Below are 27,710 nucleotides of genomic sequence, written 5' to 3' on the forward strand. Positions count from 1 at the left end.
AATTTAGATATGAATTAGGAGCAAAAGTCAGGGACACTAACTCTCTCCTAGGCACCTTCAAACCTCCCTGATTCTCTTGCTGGAATCTAATGGGAAGGGAGACAATTAATTAGGACTTCTTTTGGCACCTGAAATACAGGCGTACTTATGTGAATAAAGTGGATGGGCATCTACACTTGATTTCCTCCTCTTTCCCTTGCTGTGGCCTTCTGAGACAACCACCATTTTCTTGCAAAATTAATGGTAACTGAAATTAGGGCACTTCTTTGTTGTTGTTCGCACTGAAACCAGCCACTTAGTGCCACAAATACGACTGCAGAAAACATGTTCCTCTAAGTACACTTTGCAAAGTGCCTGGGTTTTAGAAAGGCAGCATCATAAAGTGCCATATGGGCTGTCCTCCTGCTCTAAATGTGAGGAAAAACAATGTGAAAAGGGAAAAAAAAAAACATGTATTTTGCTCTTGCTGTCCTTCTGGGCCTCCTGAGTCCTCCCTTCTTTCAACTGATAATAGTGAAACTACCTCATGCTACTGTCAGCAGCACAGAGACACCTTTGCTGAACAGCAAAGCAGAGATACGCGGGTTTTTCTCTTTGAAAGACTGATTTTTTGAAAAAGAAAAAAAAAAGAACTGTTTTCAGTTTATGTGACTGCATTCAAGTCTAAGATTGCCTCACCGACACTTGGTTTTGGATAATCCCAGTTTTTGCAAATCTCCAATAATACAAATGTTCCGGCTACTCCCCGAAGCAACAGCTCCCCCGAGCTAAAAGTACCTGTGGCTGAGCATGAACCCCGACGAGCCCTAAGCTGAGGTGATCTGCACTTCATTTCTCTTGTTCTACCAGCTAGCACTTTCCCGCAAATTAAAGAGATTTACAGAAATGTTTCTGACCAGCACTACCTGTGAGCAAGAAAATGACTAAACAGCTGCTTGCAAATATGTACCTTCTTGGTTGTTCCTGTTCAAGATTTATTCTATTTGTTTCCTACTGCCACCTTTTACAGCCATTCAGTGTTTTTTTCCTCTGGGGAAGTCATGGCATCTAGGAACAGCAAAGACAGAGGAGCCCTAACTCCACTAGCTTCACCTTGTGGCCCACTCTGGGAGGGAAAAACGCGTCACAGAGTGGTAAGGACATTCATTTACTCGCAAAGCCGATGGCATTCGCCACTCTTACTAGGGCCCCCTGCTAACATTTCTTGGTGTCTTTTTAGGCACGGAGACGCCTTTCGCACAGGGAGGAATTGCAAGGTAAGAGGATTGCAGAACTTGCTGTCCACTGGTGAAAGGTGTCTCAAAGCCGTGAGGGGGCCCCTGCTCCCCTCCATTTGCAGCAGCCAGCTCAGTGGAAGATAAGGTCACCCCCTGTGGGCCTTTTCTGTTGCTGAACTCCCACAAACCACAGGGTCTCAAGGGAGAGAGAAATTTGGGCAACTAATGTGTTAATGGGTCTGTACATTTATTTTTGGGCACAACATGAACTGGGTCAGCTCTCCAGACTCGGGCGCCTGTCAGCGTGCCCCATGGTGACATGAAATACAGGCTGTTCTCATCAAGTCCAATCATCTGCTCCAGGGCTACAGCGGCACGATGCTGATCTTCCCATGGAAACTTAACCTTGCTTTGCCATAAGGAGATGTTGAGCATGAGGTTTAATGACTTCCCTCAAGTAAACCACCCCACTGTCTGCTGACCCTCCTATTAGCCTTGGCCTCATAACCACGCTAAATGCATCCTTTTGATTCTAACCTGTGTTTGCCTCCTAATTGCATCATTCCCGCCCATTATGAACAATTTTTCTCCGTCCCATATTTCAAAGAACGTACCCGGACTTCCATGAACCACTGATTTCTGTTTGTTCAGGTTAGACTAAACAAATTAGCTGTTTTTACTCTCCCTATGTAGGCTGTACTCTGTAGCCATTAGAGCAGTTCTTTCACCCTTCCTTGAACTCTCATGATCTAAGATATAACATATGCTCTTAGATAGCTACCATATGTATGGGTTCATTCAGGGTTAAACAGGATTGACTGAGTTATGGACACTGAGCACCGTAACAGTGCTCCGGACCAACCTAGTTGTTTTTTTAAAGTCTAGCTTGCAAATACATCACTTTTTCACATGACTTTCTTGTACTCTGAAGAAGCCACCAGATCCAGGGCTAGAGAAGTTTCCCATATGAAACTTTCCTTCAAATTTGGGTTTGTGTTTTTTTCTTAAGAACATGTTTGAAAACAATTTTGCTTCATTTGAACTAGTTGAAATTTTAAGGTTTGTTCACAGATCTTAATGTATATTTCCATTCATGTAGGCAATTTTGCTCTTTTTCTCCTATAAAGATGTCTTAGAGCATTACCACATAAATTTGTACTTATTTTGAGGTTAGGCAATTGGAGTAGCTCTTAAATGTTTTTCTCAAGCTAATCAGGTTAGAAAGCTTTAGTTCTGCTTAGAAAAAAGTGAGACAGTAAAAAAAAATAAAAAATATTCTCTGTCATGGCAGCATCCCTTTAAACATACATCTGTGTATTGGTATTCAAAAGAGTATTTAATTTACCCTTTTTGTGAGGGAAGAGATAGGAAGATTGCTCAGGAAGATACCCTGGGAGGAAGCATCTGTTTTTTTCTAAAGTTGTCCTGCTTTTGCTCAGTTTTACAGCTGACTCGACCAAGGCTGAAGGAGGTCAGGAACCTGGCTGAGGTCAAATTAGCTCTTTGGATTTTGCCTTCCTACATTTCGTTCTCAATTACATGGAATGCCTACAAGAACTCGAAAAATATCTGAGAATATAGTACTTTCAAATATAAATCCAGAAAAAAAAAGAAGAAAGGAGAAAAAATATAATTGCAAAGTGTGACATGCTGGAAAGAAACTTCCTCATCAGAAATCCACTAGTCAGTCTTCTCAGAGGCATACAATAAATGCTTTCCAAAAGCATGGCAAGACTAGGCTTACTTTTGACCAACCATCCTAATAAATGTAAGTCAAATATAGGAAGGAAAATAGCAACATGTGATTCATCATCTTTCCATCACCTAACTTTTCCTCAGCCGATTTCAATCTACCTGTCAGAGAAAACAAATATGATCACCTCTATTCAAAGACAGAGGAAAATAAGGCACACAAATGGGGGAATCCTCCTGACAGGACACTAACAGTGAGAGAGAGCGAGGCAGAAACAAGCTGCAGTCAGTCCCAACCATTAGACTTGGCCTTTTCTTTGTAGCTAAAGCCATGCCATAAATGCGCACAGATACTCACATCTCCTACACTGATACTGATCTCAAGTTGTGTTTGGAAGCAACCCAAGTTTTCCAACGCAGACTCCATTAATAGGCTGTATTTGTATCATTCCAAACATAAGAGATCCAACTTGGAAAAAAAGAAACAACTAAAGAAAACAAAACTCAGGCTATGTTCAAGGTTCAGATCCCTCCCTTTCTAACTGTAATGAAAAAGAAATTATTGGTATTACTGATACTCTGTCATCACATTCTCAGCTCAAATTCAGCCCACTGAGGGTGCTCATGGAAAAGGAGCAAGCTGATGAGAAGCTCAGCAGTTTTCTTCAGTTTCCAAGCTAAGTTAAACGCAAATTAATAGGACAAAAGGACAAAACACATCTTATCTTTTTCAAAGCAAGCACACAAGCAATTCATATACCCAATAAAAGAAGTACGTTGCCCAGAGAAGAAAACAAAGAGTGTCGTGAAAAAGAAATGGAAATAAAAATCCCTTTAGTTTTAATTGTATACAGCTGAGATGATTAACAGCAAAGCTGAGGAATATTTTGATGCACGAAATGGCAATTCCCCTTCCAAAGTTAACGGCTTTCAAGGCACCATGGATTGGACAACCCCGGATCAGCAGGGCCTTACCAGGATCATGTGACCGGTGGAGATGTCCATGTTGGACTGGACGGGCTCTTCGCACCAGGACGACGTGCTGCTCCGCGCCGACGGGCTGGGAATGGGCCCATCGCTGAACTGGGAGGAAACGCTGTTGATTCGAGACGCGTGCAGGGGCTCCGGCCGGTCAGACGTCTTCACTGCCATGCGCTGGCGACATAGCTCCTGCGGAGAGCAAAGAGACACCCTGCAACCACAGCTAGAGCCCAGCCAGCAGCAACCACAGAACGGAGGCTACGCAAGACCTAAGACGTGCACTGTATTTTCAGGGCTTTCCCCCTGGCTGCTGTGATCTTTGGGCAGCTGTCTGCTCTGCTCTCCACATTTCCTAGCAAAGCTCAGTGAATTCAAAAGCCCAGTTACGACTGTATGCACGTCTCTTCTTGGATACAGTAAAATGGTATTTTGGAGCTTCATCTCTAAAGTAGCTTGTTTCTTTCCGTAGCATTGCTCTGCTTTCTGCGAACCCTCTCCTGAACTGTGAAACCCACTGAAGCTAACGGGGTTGCACAGGAGAAATGGAGACCAGCACCCGGCCCTGAACACACAACTCAGCAAGCTCCAGGTGACTGTGCCGATGGGCTCGCCCATATCAATTCTGGTTGATAAATGCAATATTTCTCTTCATTACAACAGCAAAACCACAACACTTCTTCCCTAATGTGGGGCAGGTAGTATGAAGAGCGACATTAGCAAAGAATTTAAAGCCCCAAATCTGACACTTGCACTGTTTAAACAGCTTTGGTATGGAAGGAAGATCCAAGCTATCACACACACTAATGCAAGCCATGTTAACGCTCCAAAATAGATCGCACTGTGAACATGTATTTTCAGTCACACTCATGCACAGAAGTCACGTAAAAATAAAGAATTCTGTTTATGTAGGAGGAAAAACTTCCCAGGGTAAAAAAAAAAAAAAAAAAATCTGATTCCAATGGGACGGACAGATCCACAGTTACAAAGTTGTTGGTATAATGCTTTCAGAATCATTAACGTGCAGTAAAATCTCAGAGTATATAATAAAATGACCGTTTTTAACGTATGGTTATATTCCAAAGGAGAGATCCGGACGCCTGTGTCGCACAGCAGGATGGGCTGGTCCGCAGTGTGTGGACACACTGTACACGCGGTGCGGTTACACATTTGTCTCCCATCACTCATTTTGCACAGACGAGCACTATGAGCACAGTCTCTTGCCTCAGGCTAATGGAATAATAGTCTGAAGAATTCATACCGTGGAAAAGCTGCGGCCTGTTTTCTTATTCACTGATAATATAGCTGCAACCTAAGTGCCATCTGTGGGATGGCTAGAGAAAAATCCAAGACACCATGTGCGATAAAATCTTATTTTCATAGAGGAGGTCGGAAACATTTAAGAACAAAGTTGTTTAATGTGAAGAGGGGCCCTGATTCTCATTGCAGTGGGTGCAAGCGCTCAAACCGAAGTGCTGCAACTGTTTTACTGAGTCCCTCCTGCCAGCGAGCAGTGCTCCCAAATGCAGCTGCTACCTGCATCCATCAGCTTCCTATGTTTGACAATTTGTTCCACACCGTACATGAAGATTTTCCGCGTTTGCAAGGAACATTTTTTGCACACTTGTGCAAGCTTGCTTGCTCTTGCTTGTTACCTCAGTTACTCCCTACCGTTCTTCACAGGCCAAGTATTTCGGAAAGAAATAAATTAAAAAATATCCTGAGTCACAGAGATTCGTGTTAGGTCAGCTAAACTCTCACTATGAAACACGGGGCTTTTTCATTCATTACTGAAGAAAATCCATCAGCCCTGGCAGGCGGGTCTGCCTACTCCACCCCAGCTCGCTGGGGAAGGATTAGAGATTTCCATTAACTACACGGGATCAGGAAGGCGCAAACGCCACCAAATTAATACAGCATTTCTAGGCAAATAGTAACGGCCCAAGAAACAATGCCACAGCCAACCAGTTCTGGAGCATTAGATCAAGCTCTGGCTGGAGAAGTTGCTCTGGGTATGAATTATTCGACATGTTACTAACCAGTTTTATTTTAAAAACGTATTTTACCTGTTCCCCACCCTCAGGAAGGGAAGAGGGTTGAGGAACACATCGCACGTGAGTGAGTGAGTGAAACGCCAGGAGCCCCTGCTCAGGCGACACTCCGGACACGCTCCCAAATCCCCCCCGCTTCCAGCACGGAGCAAAGCTCTGCCAAGCAAGGGCGGGAATCCAGACTCGTCGCCACGTGTGTGAACGAGGCCACGAGCCGTCCTGCCGGCGCTCCTCAGCGCAGGCTCCATTACAAATATTTTCTAAGAATGAATTAAATTTATTGCTGTGCTTCTATGTTTAGCCGAGCGGCTGAGGCCGTTTCCACCAGGCTGCGCCTCGGTAACGTCTAGGCTGTGCTTGGGGACACTCGGGAAGCCATTCCTCATTTAAAAACATCATTTACACCTAAAAAAGCAATCATAATGCACCCGGTGAAATATGAAGAAATGATCGTCCTGACCCTTCAGGCTACGATCTAATGGATGGGTTGGACATAAACATTTATTTAAAAGGTAATTTGAAGTTTATGACATTATTTCCCATCACATGGGAATTGCTATCATACTGAGGCACTTACTCTGTTTTTTATTTCCCAACATTTATTATCAAACTTATGTGGTAGTCACATGCAGTATATAATGGAAAAGTAATATCGCTGTGTGACAAAAACTGCCATAACCAAGACAAATATTCTGTAAATAATGTCCAGTTAAATGAGTTCAAAGTACAGCACAATGATCATCTGTAGAGAGCTTTTTATTTGAGCCATAATTAATAACCTTAAACAAACCATAAAGAATATTCTCAGAAATAAACCTGGACCTCTTCCAGTGAGGTTCAAAAGCCGCTCTAATACTTGGTTATCCTGATAAGGACGTGGAGAAGCGCAAAGCAGCAGCGATTTCCATAGGTGCAGCAGAGGGAATTGCAAATAGCAGAGCCCACGTGGGACTCAATCCCTGCGTGCAGAACAGGGGGTTCCCCACATTTCAGGAGGGGCCTCAGGAGACTCGTTGGGCCTGGAGCACCGCAGGCGCCTCGCGGCCTTGGCGCGGCGCGGGCGGATGGGGCAGGTTTTCACACGGGCTCTGTGAGCTTCCAGAGATGGAGGAAAACGCGCCCTGCACTTCCACAATCCCTGGGGAAGGCTCTCGCCACGTGGCCAGAGGCAACTGCATTGGGGGATTCTCCCACTGTTTAGCAAATGGACAGACGTGTGTGGGATGCAGAGCCCTGCTGACCTGCACATCCTCTCCAGCCTGTGCATGCACCTTGGAAGTGAGGAGGCGCCAGGGTCACCCCCTGGCCAACCCAGCAAACCCCAGTTTGGAGAACTTTTTGTCTTCCACCAAGACCAACCGGTCCAGCAGGTACCCATAAAATCCATTAAGAGCACAAGGTTTCCTACGGAGACACCGTGGTACAGGCAAAGGTTACAGGAGAGCAACCCGAGGGGACACGCAAGGCTGCGGCGGCAGCGCTCACGCCGCGTTTCACCCAGCTCCTCCACAGCAGAGCCTGGCGCTCTGCCTGGAAGGGCACCACAAAAAGAAAAAGAAAGAAAAAGGAAGCGCTTACATGGTGCATTTATTAAGAAAGAGCACACATATTAGACAAAGAAAAAAACTATTATTAAAACTGGTGGATGAGCCCTTTCAACCTGAGCTGGCTAATATTCTATTAGAAACAAATCTGTTTCAGCTGGCATAGTCTCAAAAATGTAGTATTCATTTTACATGTGAAACAAAATTCAGTTTTTGCACAAATTTTGAACTAGAAATGCTGAAAACTAATTCTAAAGGATTCCAGGCTGCAATATATAACAAAATATTCCATAAAAACTGAGAGCAGATATAACCTTTTAAATAGTAGGTATGGAAAAAGACAGACCTTTAAAATGTTCTTTTTCTCCAATTTAATACACTCAATTGAGTATTATCCTCACTTTTCTTGAAATTAAGGAGGTGCTATTCACTGGGTGAGCTGTTGAAGTCTGCAGGGACTTCAGCAGGGATTTAACCATTTTTATGTATAACAAAAGTCATGACAGAGTGAGATTTAAAAGAAAATGAAAAAATAAGGTAAGCTCTTTTTTACGCAAATGAATCTGGGACTACAAACATCATTATTCCCTAACTAAATTTGCTTAGCGCTACTACAGGGTGAAGCGAAAGTCATTTAGCAGCCTTTGGTTTGCTTCTGCATACTTATTATGCTTGTAGGCGCTGTAAATTCAACTTTAACTTATTTATAGTGTTTGCAGCTTTGGGGACAATTACATTTTTACTACCATTTATTTTTGAGTTATTGAAACACACTTTCCAGCTTTCGTTTCATTTCAAGGTACCTTTTGTCAAAGAGTAACAAGAATTGTTTGCATGTTTGGAATATTTATACACATACTTTCTACCATTACTGGAAAAAAAAAGGTAAAGGATATTGAAAAAAAAAAGGTTATAAGCCACATTTTGAGAGAACAATCTCTGCCAGAGCGTCCAAAACAACAATAACAAATTAAGATGTAAAATGTGTTTATTTGATTGTCAGTACAGACTTGCTCTCAACGGTTCAGCTTATTGACTGGACCCTCGCATTGCACCACTACCTATATAGCTGTCTATAGGTATAGCAGCTACCTACAGCTGCTCAGCACAGGGATTTTGCTTTGTTTTCTTTCCAGGTGACTTAAATAACAGCTCTGTGACATTCTCCTAACACCCCCAATTTTGATCATAGTCTACGAAATGAAAATTTTCAATTATTTTGGCAGTCCCAGTGTTTTCTGGTGGTGACTCATGCAGTTCTGGTGCCCTTTTCTCCGTATACACAAAGAAAGGGGAGGTTATGCAGGAGGGGAAGGGCAAAGGAAAACTGCTTATATTTAAATGGGAAATGATTCCTTCTGTTTGTATTTCTTGAGTCCTGCTGGAGCAGGGGACTGGACTAGATGATCTCTAGAGGTCCCTTCCAGCCTCAACCATTCTGGGATTCTGGGATTCTTTCATTCCTTCTCTTTCATTTCACGCATTTGCAGTCTGATCCTTCAAAACAAACAAATATATCCATAATGGTATTGTATACATCCATACACGTCCAATAGACATGATCAGTTCTGATTTTCACAGAATCGCAGAAAGGAGTGTGCACTGCAGCTGAAGGGAACACTTCTACTTTAATTCCTCTACTACCTCTTATCGAAGTGGTTGGGCTTCTACCTAGCCCAGATTCGTGGAGGAGGAGAGACCATTCTCAGGGCTCAAACAGTAAAGTATTTCCTTGGAATAAGGGTGTTTTCTCACTCTCCATACCAGGAAGGCACAGACTCCTTTGGAGAGCATACGGCTTCCAGAAAATCAGGGAAATAGGAAGATCAGTCTTAGGTTATTATACCGTTTTCTTTTACCTATACAAAAATATAGGCGGCCTAATGGGACTGAGAGAATACAGTTTCTATCTTTGATTTCTACAAGAGTTTCTAGAGTAGTTCTGTGAAATACTTGCCTGATTTAATAGGACTTTTCCTTAAGGGACTTTTCATGTGGAAATTATACTAAAAAAGTTAGTGTTTCTTTAGGATTTAAATTGGTATTTTCCATGCATGGTGACGTCGCAACCAAACTGTGGTGGTTCCTTTCAAGGTTTAAAGAGAGCACCTGGAAGCCTCCAAGAGCCACCTCTTTCCACCAGGAAAGCCCACAAACCTATGGAAAGTCACCTGCAATTTCCTCATGTGAGAGCTCCCAGGATTTTCTTTGGGTGTCCTTGAGCATCACTTCTCTTTTGCATTCTGCAAAACCAGCCCTGACTCACTACAACTACATTCTTAATCTGCAAAACAGGCCTCCCCTTCCCCATATTTTGTCCATCTTAACTAACTCAAATACCTGCTTGCAGCTGTGTCTTCATATGAATCTGAGCAGTGACCTCATTGCTAGCCCAGTGCAGCACAGTGTGGGTTACAAACAAACAGAAGCAACGACAGAACTGATCTGAAAGACCGTACAGAAGCATGTGCAAATTTATCACGTATTTTGACTTTGTCCGACACGCTGAAAGCTCAAGCAGCTTCGAGCAGATGCCAGCGCCCTTACACATAACTGCCACAAATGCCCCCTTTTCCACTCTCACCACTTATAGCTGCCTGGGGCCCGAAGAGGACGAAAAACACAGTCCCAAGGCGGCTGTGGCTTCTCAGGAAACATATATAAAGGCTGTATGTAGAGTCCACTGTTTTATCGCCCTGAAAAACTAAAAATGGGAGATCATTTCTGTTAGAAACGAGAATTCCCCCTTCCCCGGCAGGACTCTGCATGCGCTACCAGCTCTGGAAAAAACAAATGTACAGCACAATATATTGCACTTTATGTCTAAAACGTTATTTTACCCCACTCCAAGGATTGCTATTTGCTTCTCCTAAAGCCTGCATAACTGCATTCCTGGTAACTGAGGCACTAGAACCACGGAAATAAATGGAAGAAGTCCTAAAACCTTCTAAAAACCTCAAGTAGTTCTTTTCACAGAAGGAAGCTGCACACATAAGTCATGTAATGCTGGCGTAAGGAAGCAAGCACTGAGGATGGCCCTCAGTGACAAGATTGGTTCTTTATAACGTTACCCATCACGACAGACGCAAGTGCCAACCGCTGCCCTCTCACGATTTGAGAACTGAAGTCATCGCTCTCCTCCCCTTTCCCACTGGAAATAAAAATGCAGTAACTGTTTTAGCTCTGATAGGAAGAACAAATGTAAATTTTGTAAAACAGGGTTACCAATGTAAAAAAAAAAGGCAGGAAGATGCTGCATTTTGGAGGAGGCAGGATCACCAACGAGGACCCTGGTTGCCCTGCTCTGCCCCAGCCTCCACCGCTCATCCACGTGCTCCACGTTTGGCTGCAGGAAGCAGCCAAGCAGCCGCCCAAGAGCCTGTGCACGAGCAGACCCGCACCCAGCAGGGTCATCTTCAACCTGCACTGCATCAGCCCTGAGGACTCAACAGGCACCTTCTGAAACTTCTTTCTTATTAGCTATCTTATTGCATGGAATATTTTTCCCCCAGTACTTCTTTGATTCTTGTGATTCTTGCTATCTCCGCGGGTCTCAGCTACATTCTGCAGAAACAGTTTTGTGTTGCAGTTAGGTGTTGGGTGGATGGCATTTCCCTTATTAACCTTAAATTTTATGATGTTACTATCACTGATGTCTTTGCCAGGACGCTTTGCAAAAACGAGAATAAAAGTTTTACCTTTTCTTCAGTATACCGCTTATTATTTTATACACCTTTTACTATTGTACAGCCCCTTTTTAATGCTTTTAAGAGACATAATCTCATTTTTTCAACCTCTTGTCATATGAGTTTTCCACAGCCCCGGTTGCTCCCGTCACCTCCTCCCGCACTCCCTCCCTTGGCAGCATTGCTTTGGGGACAGTGACCAGCGCTGCACTCAGAGAAGCCCGAGTCATTGATTGGTATTTAATTAACTTCTGAGGCTCTCAAGCAGACAAACAAGATTATCAGCCTGCAATGCCTGGAGAGCCACTGGAAAAACAAGTTCAAACGTGGCACAGTTTATACGGGAGGTATCACTGCTGTGTATATTTTAATTTCACACTCAGAAGCCTTATGGTGAGGTTAACCAGGAGCTGCAGTTGCTCTCTCCGGGGGTGAAGGATACGTATTTACATGCTCACATTCCCCTTTCACTCTATATATTGTTTCCCCACAGTACACTGGAAAGCTGTGTGGCATAACCCCAGTATACAGCATGAAGTTACACATACTCCTACTCTGAAAGTTGTATCCAGCACATTTTCCTTCTCTCCCACATGGGCAGCTAAGCTGGCCGCTGTCCCTTTGCAGCATGAGCCACAGCGAGATCCTCTTCAGCAAATGCTACCTTTTCACTCCAAACAAGGCATTCTCCTTTCACTGGAAGCAAGCAGGAGCTCTAACAGACAACTCAGAAATAGGTAAAATACAAGTTTCTTTTCCCCATACCCGGAAAGAAGCAGCACGCTCATTTTTTCCTTTTCATCTGTCCTTTTCGTGCCTAGTGGAAAAGACCAGCACATTCTGTGACATGTGACTATTCTGCCCAGCGCGTTTTGGAGGCTCAGTGAGACATTCAGCTGAGCAGCATTAGCAAATAGCTGGGGTTGGCACAACGGCTGCTTCAAACCGTGCACCTCTGCTGCTGGCAGGGAGCACGAGCCGTGGAGAGCCCTTCCTCCAGCTCGCGTGAAACACATAAACCTCCCCATTAAACAGCATCTCTGGAGGGAAAGGAGGGAGTTTCAGCAGCCAAGGTAACGTGTAAGCACAAAAAAAGTGAGTTTTATCGTGACCACGATGAGCTGTCCGCGCTTTGGAGGGTAAGGTGAGCCAGTTAGGAGCTTGATCAGCTGCCAGAACGTAGCTCTGGGAAGGAAGAGCAGCCTTGTGCAGGAGGAGGAAGTGGGAACGTTCGTGGATGTCCTTGCAGGAAGGAAGGAGTGCGGGAGGCTCCTGTGCAGGCACCGCACACGGGCTGGTCGGGAAGGGCCTGCAGCTGGGACACTCGCGGGCCCACAGCTCCTGCTGTCCCCCACGCTCCGGAGGCTCCTGCACGGCTTCTCCCGCGTCTTTGGGAAGAGCCGGGGGGCACGCTGGGCAGCGCGGCCCTATGGGTGCTTCCCTCTTCCCACACTTCCAGCACGGTGCTGGAAGGGAAGGGGAAGGAAGCACTGATGGGCCCCAGGGGCCCTCCTAGGAAAAACAGCGGTGGGAAGAAGAGGGTTTTGTGCACGAGGGGCTTGAGGGAACGGACGGCAACCGGCCCTGACCAGGCGACAGGGCCCTGCAAGAGCCCACGGGTACCGGCTGCAGCAGCACTCCACGGGCGCCCAATTCACACGACCTCGCTACACGCCGAAGTTAAAAACGTTAAAAGAAGAAGTATTTTTTCTCCCAGGATGGTATTCTGAAGGAATAATCTGAAGGGCTCAGCAATCTAGATCAGAGCGGTGGCTGCGCAGCGTTCACAGAACACACAATAGAAGAACGTGTCAAGTCTGAAACACGGTAGCATAGCTGCTCCAGAGAGAAAAAAATCCTAACAGGAACAACAACAAAAAAAAAGGACAAAAGTGCACAGGAAAGAATCGCCTGATTATCCTTGATATTACACCAGAATAAAAAATCCCACCACTGAAGTCAGTACCACTGAAGTCAGTGCAGTTATTCCAAACAGAAATCAGGACACTTGCGGTGTGGCACTGCGCATCGACACCCTCGAGCCCGTTGGGCAAGCGGGGTTACCGCTGCCTTCCCCACAGCGTACGGGCATCGGGATGGCATCAACCTCCTGGACGGAGACGATCCTCCATATTTATCCGGAAAGAGCTGGAGAGCAATGGGCTGCGCGTGGCTCTGAAGGCAGGAGGGAAAGCAGCCGGAATTCCTATGCCTAAAAGAGGGTCTCTACAGCCAAACCACGTACTAAGAAAAAACGCCTGGCAAACACACACACACCTTTTCCTTGGCCCGTGCTAAGTGCCAGGCTCTGCTTAGAAGCTCTCTGGGGAGGAGTGGGGCGGCTTGGGCCAAACCGGTGCCAGGGTCGGTCTCAACAGCTCAGTTTGTTAGGCCAGGGGCAGCCTCGGTGCCCAGAGCAGCCCCAGCACCTTCTCCGAGAAAGGCCTGTTTGGGTAAGGACGCCGGCTTTCCCAGTGATTAGGAAGGAGTCACTACATTTCCCCTCCTACTGATTTTTCTTTACATTTTCGCGTGTGTGAAACGCATGAAAAACACACTGTGAGACGTTCTTGTCCTAGTTTGGTTTTTTTTTTATTTTTTTGGGTGCCTGTCCTTGTTCCATGAAACACTGAGCCCAAACACGACATCCTCCACATCAGGAAACATAAAGTCCTGCCACATGGGGAGCTGGAGGTGCCAACGGTGCCTTCAACTTGCGCTTTGCACCAGCTCGATGCAGATAAGCAGGCAAACTCCTTGGAAAAGATGCATCGTTCCATTCAAACCTAAACCACGTTTTATTCAAACCTAAGCCCACATGGCAGCTTCTCAACCAAAAAGTGGCAGCAGATACACGTACACCTTCATTTTCCTTCCATGCCTGCAAAGAACCTTTTTCTCCATCTGCCCTTCCTCCAAAAAGGTTATTTTGATAAGAGGCCAAGACAGCCTGGGAAACTTTACCCTGCTCAGTGCAAGTCCTTTCTCTAACATTTAAGAATTTCCAAAAGGGTATTTATTTTAAAAAATAAGAGACCTTGGAGGACAGAGCTTGGAGGCGGAGGGGACAGCTCTTCTCTGATGGGCAGGACAACTCAGACCCACATTTCCTCGAGTGCCCCCAAATCTGTGCCACGAAAGGCTTCAACATAAGGCAAATTCCCTTCTTATCAGCTTTAACTAACTCTTTGTTTTTTCTACCCTAGTATTTTCATAAATGATTGCTATGCTGAATATACGTTTTGTAGACCGTAAAGACTACCTCATATGAAGACGCGGTATTTCATATAACAATATTGCAGACAACGTATTTGTGGGTTTCTAGGAATTTATGTTAAAATAAAATTCTAATTAAAAATAGAGAAAATTGTTTGCATAAGACACGGTAACCAGATTTAAGTGGCCTTGAACAACTTTTCTAATACCTCCTGGTGTACTTTCTATTACAGATAATTATAGTTTGTCCTGTAGCTCTGCGTAGTCACATGAGATTATTTTTTCTTTTTTTAATGAGGACACAGAAAAAAAGATTACACATTTTTAATGTTGTTTTCCTAGAAGGAAACAGAAAATAGAAAGTATTTTATAGGATCCAGCCTTAAGGTTAAATTTTCATCTATCCCAAACCTTCACTCAACATACTCCTTACCGAAATGTTTACTAAACATTTCTGTATTGAACACTTTTCAGCCCTTGTGATATCTTTTTTTTTTGTCTGTTTACGTGTAATGAGGGGCTGTGAAAATGAGACCTGTTTATGGAGGTGTGAGGTAATACTTGAGGCTACTCATTTCCCAGCTTCTCAGCTCACTTTGATTGCAACCTACTGTCAGTCTGAATGTTACCAAGAATTTGATGAACAAGAACAAAATTTTACTTTTTTTCCCCTCCCCATTTCACTTTGAAAATGGAATTTTGTGTCCTAGTAAGTTGATATACACTATTTAACAACATTAAATCTAATAATGTAATGCTTGCTCACAAAAGTCATAGTCTATAAAGTCTAAAAACATGAAACTATTAGATGCAATGAATTATCAGTATTTAAATATACAAAAGGGATAGAAGAGATAAAGTAGAGAGTACGTTTCCAGCAGACTCTTTCAGCTGAAGCCTTTAAAAGTATTTTAAGCAAAAACCTTTATCACAATTTTGTAAATACTATTTTCTTAAAATTCCTCCCTAGTGAAAAATAACAGCAGGATCAGATCTTTAAAATCCACTGGGAATTTTCCACCGCCTTTGAATACAAAGAGATCACATAATTAAGAAGACTAAGACTGAGAAAGAAATGTATAATTTATATATAATATAATACAATACACATAATAATATATAATTTAGTGTATAATTTCCACTTATAGGCCTGCCACATCAAGTTATTTGGGCGAGTTTTTAAAGCAGCTGCTGCTGAACGCAGCTGCACCGCTCGTGCACCCTTGTGTGTCTCGGGGCTGTTGGAGAAGGGCTTCATTGTGGAGCCTCTCTCTTCGTCTCCCCACTGGTTAAAGAAGTTAGAAAATCAAAAAGAACGTAGAAATATTAAAAAGTCAGCTTTCAATGTATTTAACTTTTGTGCTTAAATTCCATTATTGGCTGATCTTTTGCGGATCATCAGGAGATTCTGTCCATGCTGAAGTTCTGTGACTCAAAATATAAAATATGCCGATGATTTAACATCTCCCTGCAAAACGCAGCGTTCTCCACCCTGGGGTCAAAAGCCAGGGTTCAGCTGGACTCTCAAATACATCACCCTGAATCCAGCAGAGCATCCCTAAATAGCAGCAGTCACTAGCGCACACTCATTACATTAATAAATTGCTCACTAATGGGAACAGTGACAAGCAAGATGTGCACTTAGTGGCCCCGCTTGCAGCCTGCCCCCAGCGCCTGAATGGCCGGTTTTTCCCTGGGTTATGTTCAAAAGGCTTCAAAGCGCACGGAGAAAATCTGCTCGGCGTTGTGCAATAAATCAAAGAGCTGAAAATTCCTCCAACGGTTCTGCCCTAATCTCAGGGAGTTGCCGAATGCTAAACTGGCTCTTCAAAGGGGATCAAAGCGAGGGCCGGGCGCGTGCGCATGTGCGCGCGGGCCAGCCGGGAAGAGCCGCGTCCTGCTCATCCGCGCGCGCGGGCCAGCCGGGAAGAGCCGCGTCCTGCTCATCCGCGCGCGCCGACGCCGACTTATCTAATCATTACACGTGTGGTCTGAAAGCGCCGGAGGAGCCTTTAAAAGGCCCTCGGAAAGGGCTGGCACGCGGGCACGCGTTCGCAGGATACGCTGCGCTCCTTCAGCGCAGCCTCGTTAAAGCAGCCTGCAATTTCTGAGGGGTTTTTCTGTGAGAGACAGAGCTTCCGCTGTGCGCGGCACCTCGGCTGTGTCTGATGCTTAAGGCTGCTGCTTAGTCTTTAAACACGGCGAGTCCCTCGGATCGTAGGGTGTCGCCTAAAGGTGCTGCTGCTGTCACGCAGTGTCGGGGGCAGCAGCCTCGTGGCTCCGGCCAGCGTCGAGTCCCAGCGCAAACGCTCAGCCCACAGACACCGAAGGAGAAGCCCCGCTGCAGGGAGAAGGCTCCTCAGAGCTCCCGGGAGGGGAAGCGGCAGCTAAAACCCCTGGGGAGCTTTCCGGGCTCAACCTGCACCTGGAGGCGCAGGTCCGTCTCGCCTACCCGCAAGCAAAATCGTGCTGACATTTGGGAAGGATGGGAATAAAAGAAGCAGGTAGGACCATGCTCTGAATCACCCTGGACCACCAGGCCCTTTCTTAGCGACCGACCTCCCCCTTCACGTTTAGAAAACTGAATGTGAATCGGCACGTCGGCTGTGAACAGCAGCCTGTCATTCGCTGGAGTGTCACGCGGGAAGAGCTCAACGGCTACCGAGATGCCACTTGGTTTTAGACACCCCGGAACAGGGAACTGGGCATGGACTTGGAAAACAGACTAGACTCTAGGGCAGGGAGCGAGGCACGCGCCGTGTCCAAAGCTACCTGGGCTCTCCTTCCAGCATCAACGCGGTTGCTATTCCCCTGTGAGGCCAGGCCAGGCAAGAAGGGTGGCTGGAGCCTGTTCCGACGCCCAACTGATGCTCTCCAAACCGCACTTGCTTCGACGCACCAGCCAGCCACGAGACTTAACACAGCTCAGCCTACGGTGGCGGCCACCAGGAGAGCAGGGCTCCATGCTGCTGCTCCCGAAATCCACGCCGTTTCTTCCACGCAGAATCCAGCCCTGTGATTCGCTTGGACGGAGCGCGGCTGAGCGGCATCGGTGCTGCCCGACGGTCTGGGAGGACCGAGACCTCCGCTGCTGCCACCAAATCAACCAGCAAAATCCCCGCTTACTTCCACGGGAGTAGAGCAAAGCCCTTGGAAACATTTGTACTTAAGGAAAAACGTATTTCCACCCCATTCCTGACAAGCATTTTCCTGAAAAGCCAGCAGAAGTGCTGCAGAAGTCAGGCGGTTAATACTGGGCTCAGACACCAAATATAGTGACACAGTCTCACTACCGCGAAGCTGAAGAGCATCCTGCAAACGACAGTGGTTTTTTAAACCCCACAAATAACACTTAGGGAAGTCTTAAAAAATATATAAATACGGGGAGAAGAAATGAAGCACACATTTCATTTAGTGTCTGGATTACGGATTCTTATTAAACAAACCAGAGCTCATTATAAAATCAATATCAACTTAACCACTGTGCTCCCAAGAGAAATGGCAAAAAAGGTCACTCCAAGAAATTCAAACAATTTTCCTGCTGGAAGGGCACGATTTTAATTACAGATACTATTAATTAGAGCTGTCACTAGGAAGATTGTCCTGTTAATTATCACAAATTCAGTTTCAAGTGTAATTTGGGGACACGGAGGGCTTTTTTTTTCCTTTTAAATTAAAAATTCTTGTACTCATATTTAACGAAAGGAAAAGATCACCTATCTCTTCTGTTGTTCAAATAAGCCAACAGCACTCTCCCTAATAAAATAAATGAATAAAGCAAAAAAAAAAGGAAATATATTTATGATCGAGGTCTCCTCTTTGGCCAACAAAATTCATTTAAGAAGTTGCTGTATTTTTCACACTTTACCCTGGCAGACACTGCATTTTTCCATAGGAAGCACCTCTGCTCTCCTTCTTGCTTTAGTGGTTATTAAATGTGAAGATTTTAAGTAAATTTGAAGATTTTATTTTTCCCCACAGAAAAGCTAAGCCACTTTCTGAAGACACCAATTCTCACAGAAGGGTCTGTGCTTATCAATCTCAGGTGAGAAACTCTCTGGACCTACTCTCGGGAGAGAGAGGTACTAAGCATATTGCACATTTAACTTTGAAGAGCTACAAAAAGACCCAAACTTTGCTAGGAAACGTGGGTCCCTGGAGCCAAATTTAACCTATCCCAGCTCCGGGATACGGAAAGGGCATCACGCCCGATCCTGAGCGCCACAAGATATAATGAAACTTGGCCAAAAGAAAGCGCTTTATGGCAGGGCCGAACCCGCGCGGCAGGCGCCGCGGCGGGGACAGCGGGACGGGGAAGTTCTGCCAGCGGCAGCGCTCAGCCCGGAACCCGGGCGCGGGGAGGGGGTCCCGGAGGAAGCGGGCGCTCCGCTCCGCTCCGCTCGGGACGCCGCTCCCCGCGCGGCGCCGCGGCCGTTGGACCCCGCGGAACAGAGCGGCCGAGCGGGCGGCGGCGCCGCGGGCTCCCTCCGGCCGTTACCGCGGCGCGCGCGCGCTCCTTACCTGGTAGGCGGCGGTGGCGTCGGCGGCGCGCAGCGCGGGCAGGTCGGCGGCGCGGCGGCGCGCGCGGCGGCGGCGCGCGCACGAGGCGGCGGCCGCCGCGGCCAGGACGGCGCCGATGCAGGCGAGGGAGAGGAGCGTGAGCAGCAGGAACGGGGCGGGCTCCGCGCGGCGCGCGCGCCGCGGCAGCGCGGACACGGCGCCGCCCTGCAGGGGGAGAGAGAGGCAGCGCTCGGTGAGGTGCGCGGGGCTGCGCGGAGCGGCCCGCGAGGAGCCCCCCCCGCCCCAGCCCCCGGCTCCCACCCCGCGCGGGGGCGGGGAGCGCGCAACACCCGCGCCCCCCCCCCGCCCCGCGCCGCGTCCCCTTCAAAGCGCGGGGCAGCGTTCACAAAATAATAATAATAAACAAAAATAGCAATAAAAAAACTCGGCGACGGTCCTTACGCCTGTTGTGGAGAGAAAAAAGCAGATTAAAAAAAAACCATAATCCAAAGCTCCTCTAAATTACTTTTTTTGCGGTGATAGGAGAGAATCCGTCTAGTTACATTCCTCGTTTCCACGCGCTTACCAAAAAAAAAAAAAAAAAAAAAAAAAAAGTTGTACAATGATTTCCCCTCATTAGCTTCATTATAAGCTGTATTAGTAACAATTAAAAACGCAACGTGAAAATGAAAGGGCCGGGCGCGCAAATTGCGGCGCGACTCGCTCGGCCCGCGCCCCCCCCGCCACAATTAGCGGGGAAATGAATGGGAAAGCGCGGCCCGGCCCCGTCCTGCTCGCTACAAGATGAGAACAATTAGCGGACTCCTTTTCCAGCACCTAATTTCGCGTGGTAACAAAATGGATTTTTCCCCCTGAATGCCTGGCCGGCCTATTCATTATCTCTCCTCTATTAGTAATTTTCTGCTCCGCATTCAGCTCGCCAGCTCTTAATTTCCTGCCGCCTTGCAGTGTACACAGCGGCTCTTGTGTCAGGCCCGGTCCATTTTTATCTCGTGATCATAAAGGCCACCGAAGCAATTAGCGCTGGTCTTGACTGTAAAAGCTCGTCATTAATTAGCCTCCTTGCGCGGCGGATCGCGGCGGTGCAAACGCCGCTTCTGCAGGCGGCGCCCGGCCCTGCGCGCGCGGCCGCGGCCCCGGCCCCGACGGCTCTGCGAGCAGCGGGGGCCGCCTCCGCACCCGCGCAGCCCCCCCGCGCCGGCCCCTCCTCCGCATCCCGAGAGGCAGCAGGAGCCGGCGCTGCCCCCGGCGCGGGGCCGCCTCCCCCCGCGCGTGCCCTGCGCTCCCGCGGCCGGGGCGCCCCGCGCTGCCCCATTAGCACCGCGGGGAAGGCGCCAGCTGCGGCTCCCGCCCCGGGACCTTCCTCCGCCCCGGGCCCCGCTCCGAGCGGCCGCCCCCGACGGCCGCGGGTCCCTCCTACCGGCTCCAGTGCCCGCGGCCGCCTGGGGGGCTCCTCAGCCCCCAGCCGCCCCCGCCCCGCGGAGCCGCCTCTTTAACCCGCGTCCGCTCCGGGCGCGAGCGGGTGAAACACGGGCCCGGGGGGGCTCCCGCCCGCCCCCTGCCCGGCCCCGCGCAGCCGGGAGCCCCGCGCTCCCCCCGGCCCGCGTTAGAGGCGCCCTGGCAGCCCGGCTCGGAATAGAGCAAAAAGCGCTCCAATATTTATGAATCCGACTTTTTTTTTTCCTTGGGGGGGGACACCCTCTCTTTTAAAGCCACGCTCCTCTGCAACCCCCCAGCCGGATGCAAAAGCTGTTGCATAACAGGAAAAACAAATCAACCCTCCTCCCTGCCCCCCAAAGGCTTCCCAAATACCTAGACCACCTAAATTACACCTAATTAAATATTAACTCAGCTACATGTAACTATGCATTTTTTAAATGCCGTATAACAGAATATATTGAAGCTCCCCTGAAATATTTCCTCTCCAAAAAATTATACAGCATCACAGAGCACCAGCGAAGGAGAAGCTACCCCTTCCTCAAGGGAGGGCTTGGAAAGGGGCTCCAGGAGGCGGCTCGAGCTCCCCGGCCCTTCCTGCCTTGCTTGGCGAGGCCCAGCCTCACTTCAGAGGCCAGGGGACAACATCCCCCCGCCTTAGGGTGGCATCGCAGCAACCGCGACGCCTCCGCAGAGCTCCTTCATCCACACAGGTCGGGGGCTTTTCCCCCTCTTTAGAGGGTGGCGGAAGATGCTTAGGATCCAGTCGCACAGGAGCTCTCCGGCTCAAGCACCTCTTCCATCCGAGCCCAGAGCAGCAGTAAGTGCAGCAGTGCCTCTGCTCTGCTCCCAACTCGCTTCCCGAAGCGACAGGCCACGCTCCTCCGTCGCAGCATCCCGGGATGCGGCTCCGCGGGCTACGTTTCAAACCCCTTCCAGGCAAACGCCGCTAAATATTTAAGGCACTTTTGTGTCAGTAAGTTCTTGGGGCCGGGGTGGATGCGCTGCCGGAGCAGGGATGCGGATGCTCCCCTCCCGGCCGCCTCGGCACCTGGGCAATTCCCATCTCCGCTTGGGCACTGGATCCCGCTCCTTGCGGGCGCCCAACTCCACCCGGCGCTGATGTTTAAGTTTGCTTTTCCTCCAAGAAAAGGTGACCCAAAGCAGTGGGTCTACACTCTTAAAAAAAGTCCTTTCTCAATGAAGACCCCATTTTCTGCATCCAAACCAAGCCCCAGTTCATAAGAGGGACACATTCACAATCCATTTTAAAACACCAGGCACTATCTTTGTTGCAATTTTTGCACACTTTGATTTTTACAGTTCTATCAGACAAGTCTTGTTTCAGACCATTATTAAAAATAAAATCCAGATTACTTGGTAAACAAGAGTGATAATGGTAAACTTCAGGATATGATTTGTTTCAAAATATTAAAGCATTTTTTAAAAGTCCTGCAGAGGTGCTATTTTTAATTTGGAATTCACTATAGAATCTAATAAATGAGAGAATCGAGGCGGAAATAATCATGTATTAATTCTGTGCATTACAAAATCTTTTCAGAAGCTATTATCAGAGCAGGAGGCATTGTGGTGGGGATTCGGGGTGGGAGAAGTCCTTTGTGCAACTGAAAGCTATTGTTCCTCTGTGCAGATGAAATTGTACTTGCAAATCTGCCTTTCAGGGAAGGGGGGAAAAAAGTGCCCAGGGAGAAGAAAAGAATTCTACAAGAAAATGATTATTTTTAAGAATAAACTCCACTAAGTTTCAGGGTTTTTTTTTTGTTTTGTTTTTTTTTTAAACAAACAAAAAAGAGCTAGTAGCCTTAACCACTGACATTTAAACAAATCCTAAGGGATACGCTTATTATTTTCTCGTTTTGGAAATAGAGAGATGTATGGATGTATTTGTGGAATTCATATATGGCTATATACATACCTATATACAAGTGTATGTAGGTTCATTTAAATTGATCCAAACTTAAATCCACATCTAGTAAGCGCCTGACGAAACATTATTTGAGATATAGGCATACACACATTGTTTAAGTTTTGATAGTCTAGTGGATAACCAAGCAGGTAGCACAAGCCTGGCTGCTCCGAAAACGAGCTACCACCACAAAAATCCTCAAATAAAACCAGGAACACAAATAAAAGGAGCCTCTCCCTCGCTTCTGGCTTGTGCTTCCCCTCCTCGGCGCTCCCGTCACCAGGGTCCGGTGATTTTCCCGGGAAGCGCAGGCGGGATTTGGGGCGTTTAGCGCCGCGCTCCCGCGCTGCGGAACCCGGGCTACTTGTTGGCGTTTGAAGGCAGGAGCTGCAGAGCTCGGGAGAGGCGCCCAGGGCACCGGGCGCGCTGGATGCGGGGCTCACTTGGAGCAGATGTCAGTTCGTCACCTGCAACGCGGACAATTTAACGCTTCTCCCCGGCAGGATGAGATCGGCTGGGAAGGCACTTTTTGCTTCTTTTAGGGGTTGGAAAGATTAGACAAAAATCGCCAAGCACAAAAGGCAGATGGATTTCTGGGAGCTGCAGCTTATTCAAATCACTGAGAAAGGTCACTGCGAGAGCCACACATCTATTCATCTGCAGGGGGACAATGATCTTTCCGCAACCTTCAACACCACAAAGCGCTCCGGAGCGTCTCTATACCTTTTAGCAGGATTAATGCTGCTAACAATGACCGAACACAATCAAGAATGCAGCGGGTTCAAAGATCCCTTGATCAATGGTAGGTATTTCCCTCTGGCTTCCTAAAAGCGAATCAAAAGTGAAGTTTCTGGTTAGGGTTAAAAGAAATCGCAGATGTTATCCTGCATCCCGCTTTGAGCGGATGCCAAAACGTCAAAATGTCCAAGCGCCCCAAAGAAGTTTGTGGTGTGGAAGGTGCACGGTTGCAAAAGGAGACGGAAAGAGGTCCGAGATTTTTCCTGATGATCTGGGTGCCTTTAAAAAAAAAAAGTCGGCATCTCCTTAAAGAGTGCAGCACAAGATCCTACAGCATCCTGTGACCCCGCAGGGACCGTATGTGACGGGGAAGCCGGTCAGCCACATCCGTGGCCGTGCAGGACGCAGGAGCGGGGCCGCCCGTTTGGCACAGGGGCGGCGGAGAGGAGGGCACCGGGACACCGCGGTGCGGGAGCCTCCCCGGGCGCCTCTTCCCGGGAGCGCTCGGGGAGGGCAGCGGGACGGCGGCACCGCACGCGGGTCCATTCCTCATCGCGGAGCGGCTCGGAGGGCAGGCGCAGGTGCCGGCGCGCACAGCCCGCGCGCAGAGGGCTCCTCGGAGCGCGACGCCCCGCGCCGATCCCGCGCGCGCGGCCACGGGGCTCGAAGCGGCGCCCGAGACGCGGGTCCCGCCGGGCGAGCGGGAGCCCCGCCGGGGCCGCGCACGGCGAGCCCGGAGCCGCCCGCCGCGCCTCGGCACCGGCGGCCCGGGGCGCTCCCGCCGCGCCGCGCACGGCGGCTCCGAGCGCCCCGACGGGGCGGGCGGGCAGCGCGGCCGCGCAGCGCGTCCCCCTCCACCCCTCCCGCGGAGCCGCCGCCGGTACCTGGGGCCGCGCTGCTCGCTGCGGGGCTCAGCGACCCTCCTGCTCCGGGGCTCGGCCGCCTCCCGGGCGCGCACAAAGGCGGCGCGGGGCCCCGCGGGGCGCGGGCGCTGCCTGCGCGCACCCGCCGCCGCCCTCCCTTATATGGGGGCGGCCGCCGCACATGGCCCGGGCCGCGGTTGCCATGGCGACGCCGCCCTCCGCACGCCGCCGGCGGCCACGGGCGCGGGGGGGCGGCGCGCGCCGGCGCCGCTCGCCGCTCATTGGGCGCGCGCGCTGTCACTCAGCCGCAGGGGGCGGGCGCCGCGGAGGTGCGGGATTTTTTGTTGTTGTTTTGGGTTGTTTTTGCCGTTATTTTTACGCGTTTTCTCCCCCGTCCGCTCCCCTTTTGCGGGCGCCCCTCTCGCAAGATGGGAGCGCGGAACAATGGCGGAGAAACCCCCCCAAACCGCCCAAACCACAGGCGGGCGGCGGGGAGAACCTGAGCGCATTTGCATGACAATACGGCGTGGGCGCCTGCAGGCTTCCTCCCGAAAATGCGTTTAAAATAAAGATAAGGGAAACACAGAGCACAGGGCCCCTCGGGGGGACACGACGGCACCTGCCCTGAGGTGTGGAAAGGACACGCGTGTTTGTGCATCCGCCCCGCAACGAACCACCGCCGACTCGCAAATACTCCCCATAGCCCTGGCCGTTATACTTCTTACTCACAAATATTTTACTTTCCCGGGCAAATAGTGCATCCTCTCCAAGCAGCCAGTTTATAACCCGTTGCACGTGGAACGGACTCACTGAAAGCACCATGAAAGAACAAAATGCTGCTTAAAATGCCTCCTTTTCTCATACAGTGAAGTTTTGAGAAGTTTGAAGTGAACTATATCAATTTACCATATATTTATATATTCCTAATTACTTTTCTGACTTGCTAACTACAATATTGACAGGGTGGCAAAATATGTTTGGGAGCTACATCACCCAGATGAGAATGTTTTACTTCAGTTCATGTGCTGGTCATTTAAAACATGGATGTTTTGCCAGAAACAAGAAACAAGATGATAATTTGCTACCTTTAATAAATGAATCTTTTAAAATTTGTTTAAAGTCTTCCCAATGCTGTTATTCACAGCTCTTATTTGTCAACTAAATTATTGTTATTTGATAAAATCCCGTTTTCTTCTGAATAACTTACAGTAAGGGCTCTAAATCCATTTTCCCATATGATTTGGTGTGTTTCTAAATAGGACTGCAAAAACTTGATATCAGCTACACTTTGGTATAGAATGCCTTGAAATTTTCATGCCATTTTCTTGGAAAACACATGAATTCAAAGGTAAAAATGAGTTTGAGGCCCTCTGTCTGTTTGTAGTATGTTTAGTTACTAGTATTTTGAAAATCCATGTTAATAGTCATGCAAATTCAAGAGCTGTCTTTAAATTATGCCTAAACTAGAAATACTCTATATGTTAAGGCTACAATGTGAATGATTCTAAAACACAAATCTTTATAGCAAAAGCAACTGTTTGAGAAACAGCAACAGTTGCTGGGACTTCCAAAAAATCTCCTCTTCTTAATGGAATAAGAACTCCCCCCACCAGCCTTTTTGTCTTGATTTCTAAGGCTACAAATCTGTCTGCAATGTTTTATTTTAAGTTTAGTTACTTCTTTCCTCAAATGCATTCACAATGTATAGCATGAAATACATTTGCATTGCTTTAAAGGATATGTGATAAAGCTGAAATGCCATTTAATTTCATTGCTCTCTCATTTCAAACTTTTATCTAACATCTTTTGGAGTCTTGCTACTGAAATACAACTCCAAGTCCATTATATGAGATTTTTCATGTATTTTCCATCCCCGAGGATCTGAAGATAAAAGTTGATTCTCCTTTTTTCCTATGAACAAAGAAAATCTTTTCCAAATATTCACTATTGCTTCCTATGAGCATTTTTTTTTTCAAATTACCTTGACTTCAGGAATGCATGTTTTAAGAGATTCCCCATGGAATGAAAGCACCATAGCTTTTTTATAAATAAAAACGTTGTCCAGGATCATAATTTGAAGATGGATTTAGGAGGGTTTGCAGCCACTAAGCTTTCCTGAGTGCTATGTCTTATCTTCTCATGCTTGTCTCGGAAGATCACCCCCAGACACTTTCGACTTCCAAGCAAATTCTAGGGCTCTTAGCTTTATTAAGAAAATGATTTCATTCTGGCGAAGATTTGAATCTAATTAATCTGTCTTGCATTTTTAAATGATCAACTACATTCAAGCTGCATACTGTTCTTCAGAGACAGCTTAGAAATATTAATTAAAGAGTGCATTTTCCATTTATTTTAATTACATTAATACAGCTTCAATAAATAAAACAGTCCTATGCTTCATCAAATCAAACAAACTTGAATGCAAATTTTTCTATCGATTAGTTCCTTGTTCAATTTGGTCCTTTTGCCTCTTTATTTTTAAGCAGTAAAAAGACGCAGAAGTATTTGGAGGTTCCCAAATCCAGTGGGCTGAGAATGGTCAGCTCCATTACACATGCTGGTTGATACAGCCCTAAAAAGTGGCATTCTGGTATCGTATTGCTTGCAATTAGTGATATAAAACTGGATGCGCCTTTACGGATATTTTAAAACAGAGTAAGATTTTATTATATTTTTCCAAATTTATACAAAAAAACCCTATCAGATCTCCCCAATCCACTTGCACATGAGGCTTATCGAGCTGCAGTCAGAATATTATAAAACAAGAAGACCAAAAGCAGTTTTAATATTCAACTGAATTAAAGATGGCATGTTTTATGTTTGCAGGCGAACCCCTTTCTTGGGACACACCACACAGCAAGATGGAGCAGGGTCATCCCGAAATAAAAGGCCATTCTCTATCCTTCAGTGAGTACCCTACACCTCAGATGTCCAAGCAGCAGGAGCAACTGAAGGAAAACAAAGCAGAGGGGAAAAAAGTTTCAAAATACCTGGGGATTCATAGCAGGGGTTTTGGAACATGTTGCCCATGCGTTTCAGTTTGAGTCCTTTTGTAATTAGAGCCCCATCCTGCCCACCTGCATCTGAGAAATTCTTTACAAATCAATGGAATTAATTAGAATCACAACTGGAACACAAGAGTAGATGTTTGAAGGGTCAGGCTTTATGATAAGTAAATCAATATTTCATGAAAATGCTTGTAATATCGGAACCTTAATTGCATTATGATTAGGTTTACATTCACGGAATATAGATAAAAATATTAATTTAAGTTATAACATAAGAGACTAACTACTGTTATTATGAAAGCCTGATTAAGAAGCTTCTATAAAATGCCACCTCGAAAGCTGTTTAACAGTAAAACATTGTGAGAAATGCATGATTTTACACTATGATCTTGTTACAACTAAATGTGACTATCATGGAAATGCTGAACTTACTTTATACATCAGTATTGTACATGCCAAGAATTTAGATAACTTTAGGTGTTGGTTTTCTTTACTGTAACAAAAGTGGATTATGGATTATTTTTGTTAAGAGGTTATTTTACTATTGTAGTAAGGCAAGTGTTTATTTTTCTTCAAGTGGACACTGATTAGCCCAATTTACAAATGAAAAAGTATTTGCAGAATAGTAGCCAGTGCTGCAAACACATATGAGATCAGAAATTAAGATTTGTGCTTTCTATGTTTGACACAAACACTGCTCCTTCCCTCTTACCTTCTAATACTGACAGCCTCAGGACAAACAAAGATTATGTTTGGAAATTGCTCTTCATTATATTGTTCTAATTTCACCTGCAGCCTACCTGAATCTGAGGTTAGAACATTTTTATTAGTT

General features: G+C 47.1%; 1 protein-coding gene across 1 annotated transcript in view; it reads right to left on the reverse strand.

The window, feature by feature from the left end:
* PTPRN2 (protein tyrosine phosphatase receptor type N2) overlaps nucleotides 1-27,710 on the reverse strand; it is a 586,957-nt gene that overhangs the window by 72,108 nt on the left and 487,139 nt on the right. Inside the window, exons 13-14 of the mRNA XM_088521231.1 lie at nucleotides 18,906-19,109; nucleotides 3,885-4,079 (exon numbers count right to left, since the gene is read on the reverse strand). Of these exons, the coding sequence (XP_088377357.1) occupies nucleotides 3,885-4,079; nucleotides 18,906-19,109 (399 nt within the window). The remainder of the gene's footprint in view (nucleotides 1-3,884; nucleotides 4,080-18,905; nucleotides 19,110-27,710) is intronic.

This window comes from Tinamus guttatus, unplaced genomic scaffold (genome assembly GCF_059628265.1).
Source record: "Tinamus guttatus ecotype Peru unplaced genomic scaffold, ASM5962826v1 Tinamus_guttatus_pri_ptg000006l, whole genome shotgun sequence".
Lineage (NCBI taxonomy): Eukaryota > Metazoa > Chordata > Aves > Tinamiformes > Tinamidae > Tinamus > Tinamus guttatus.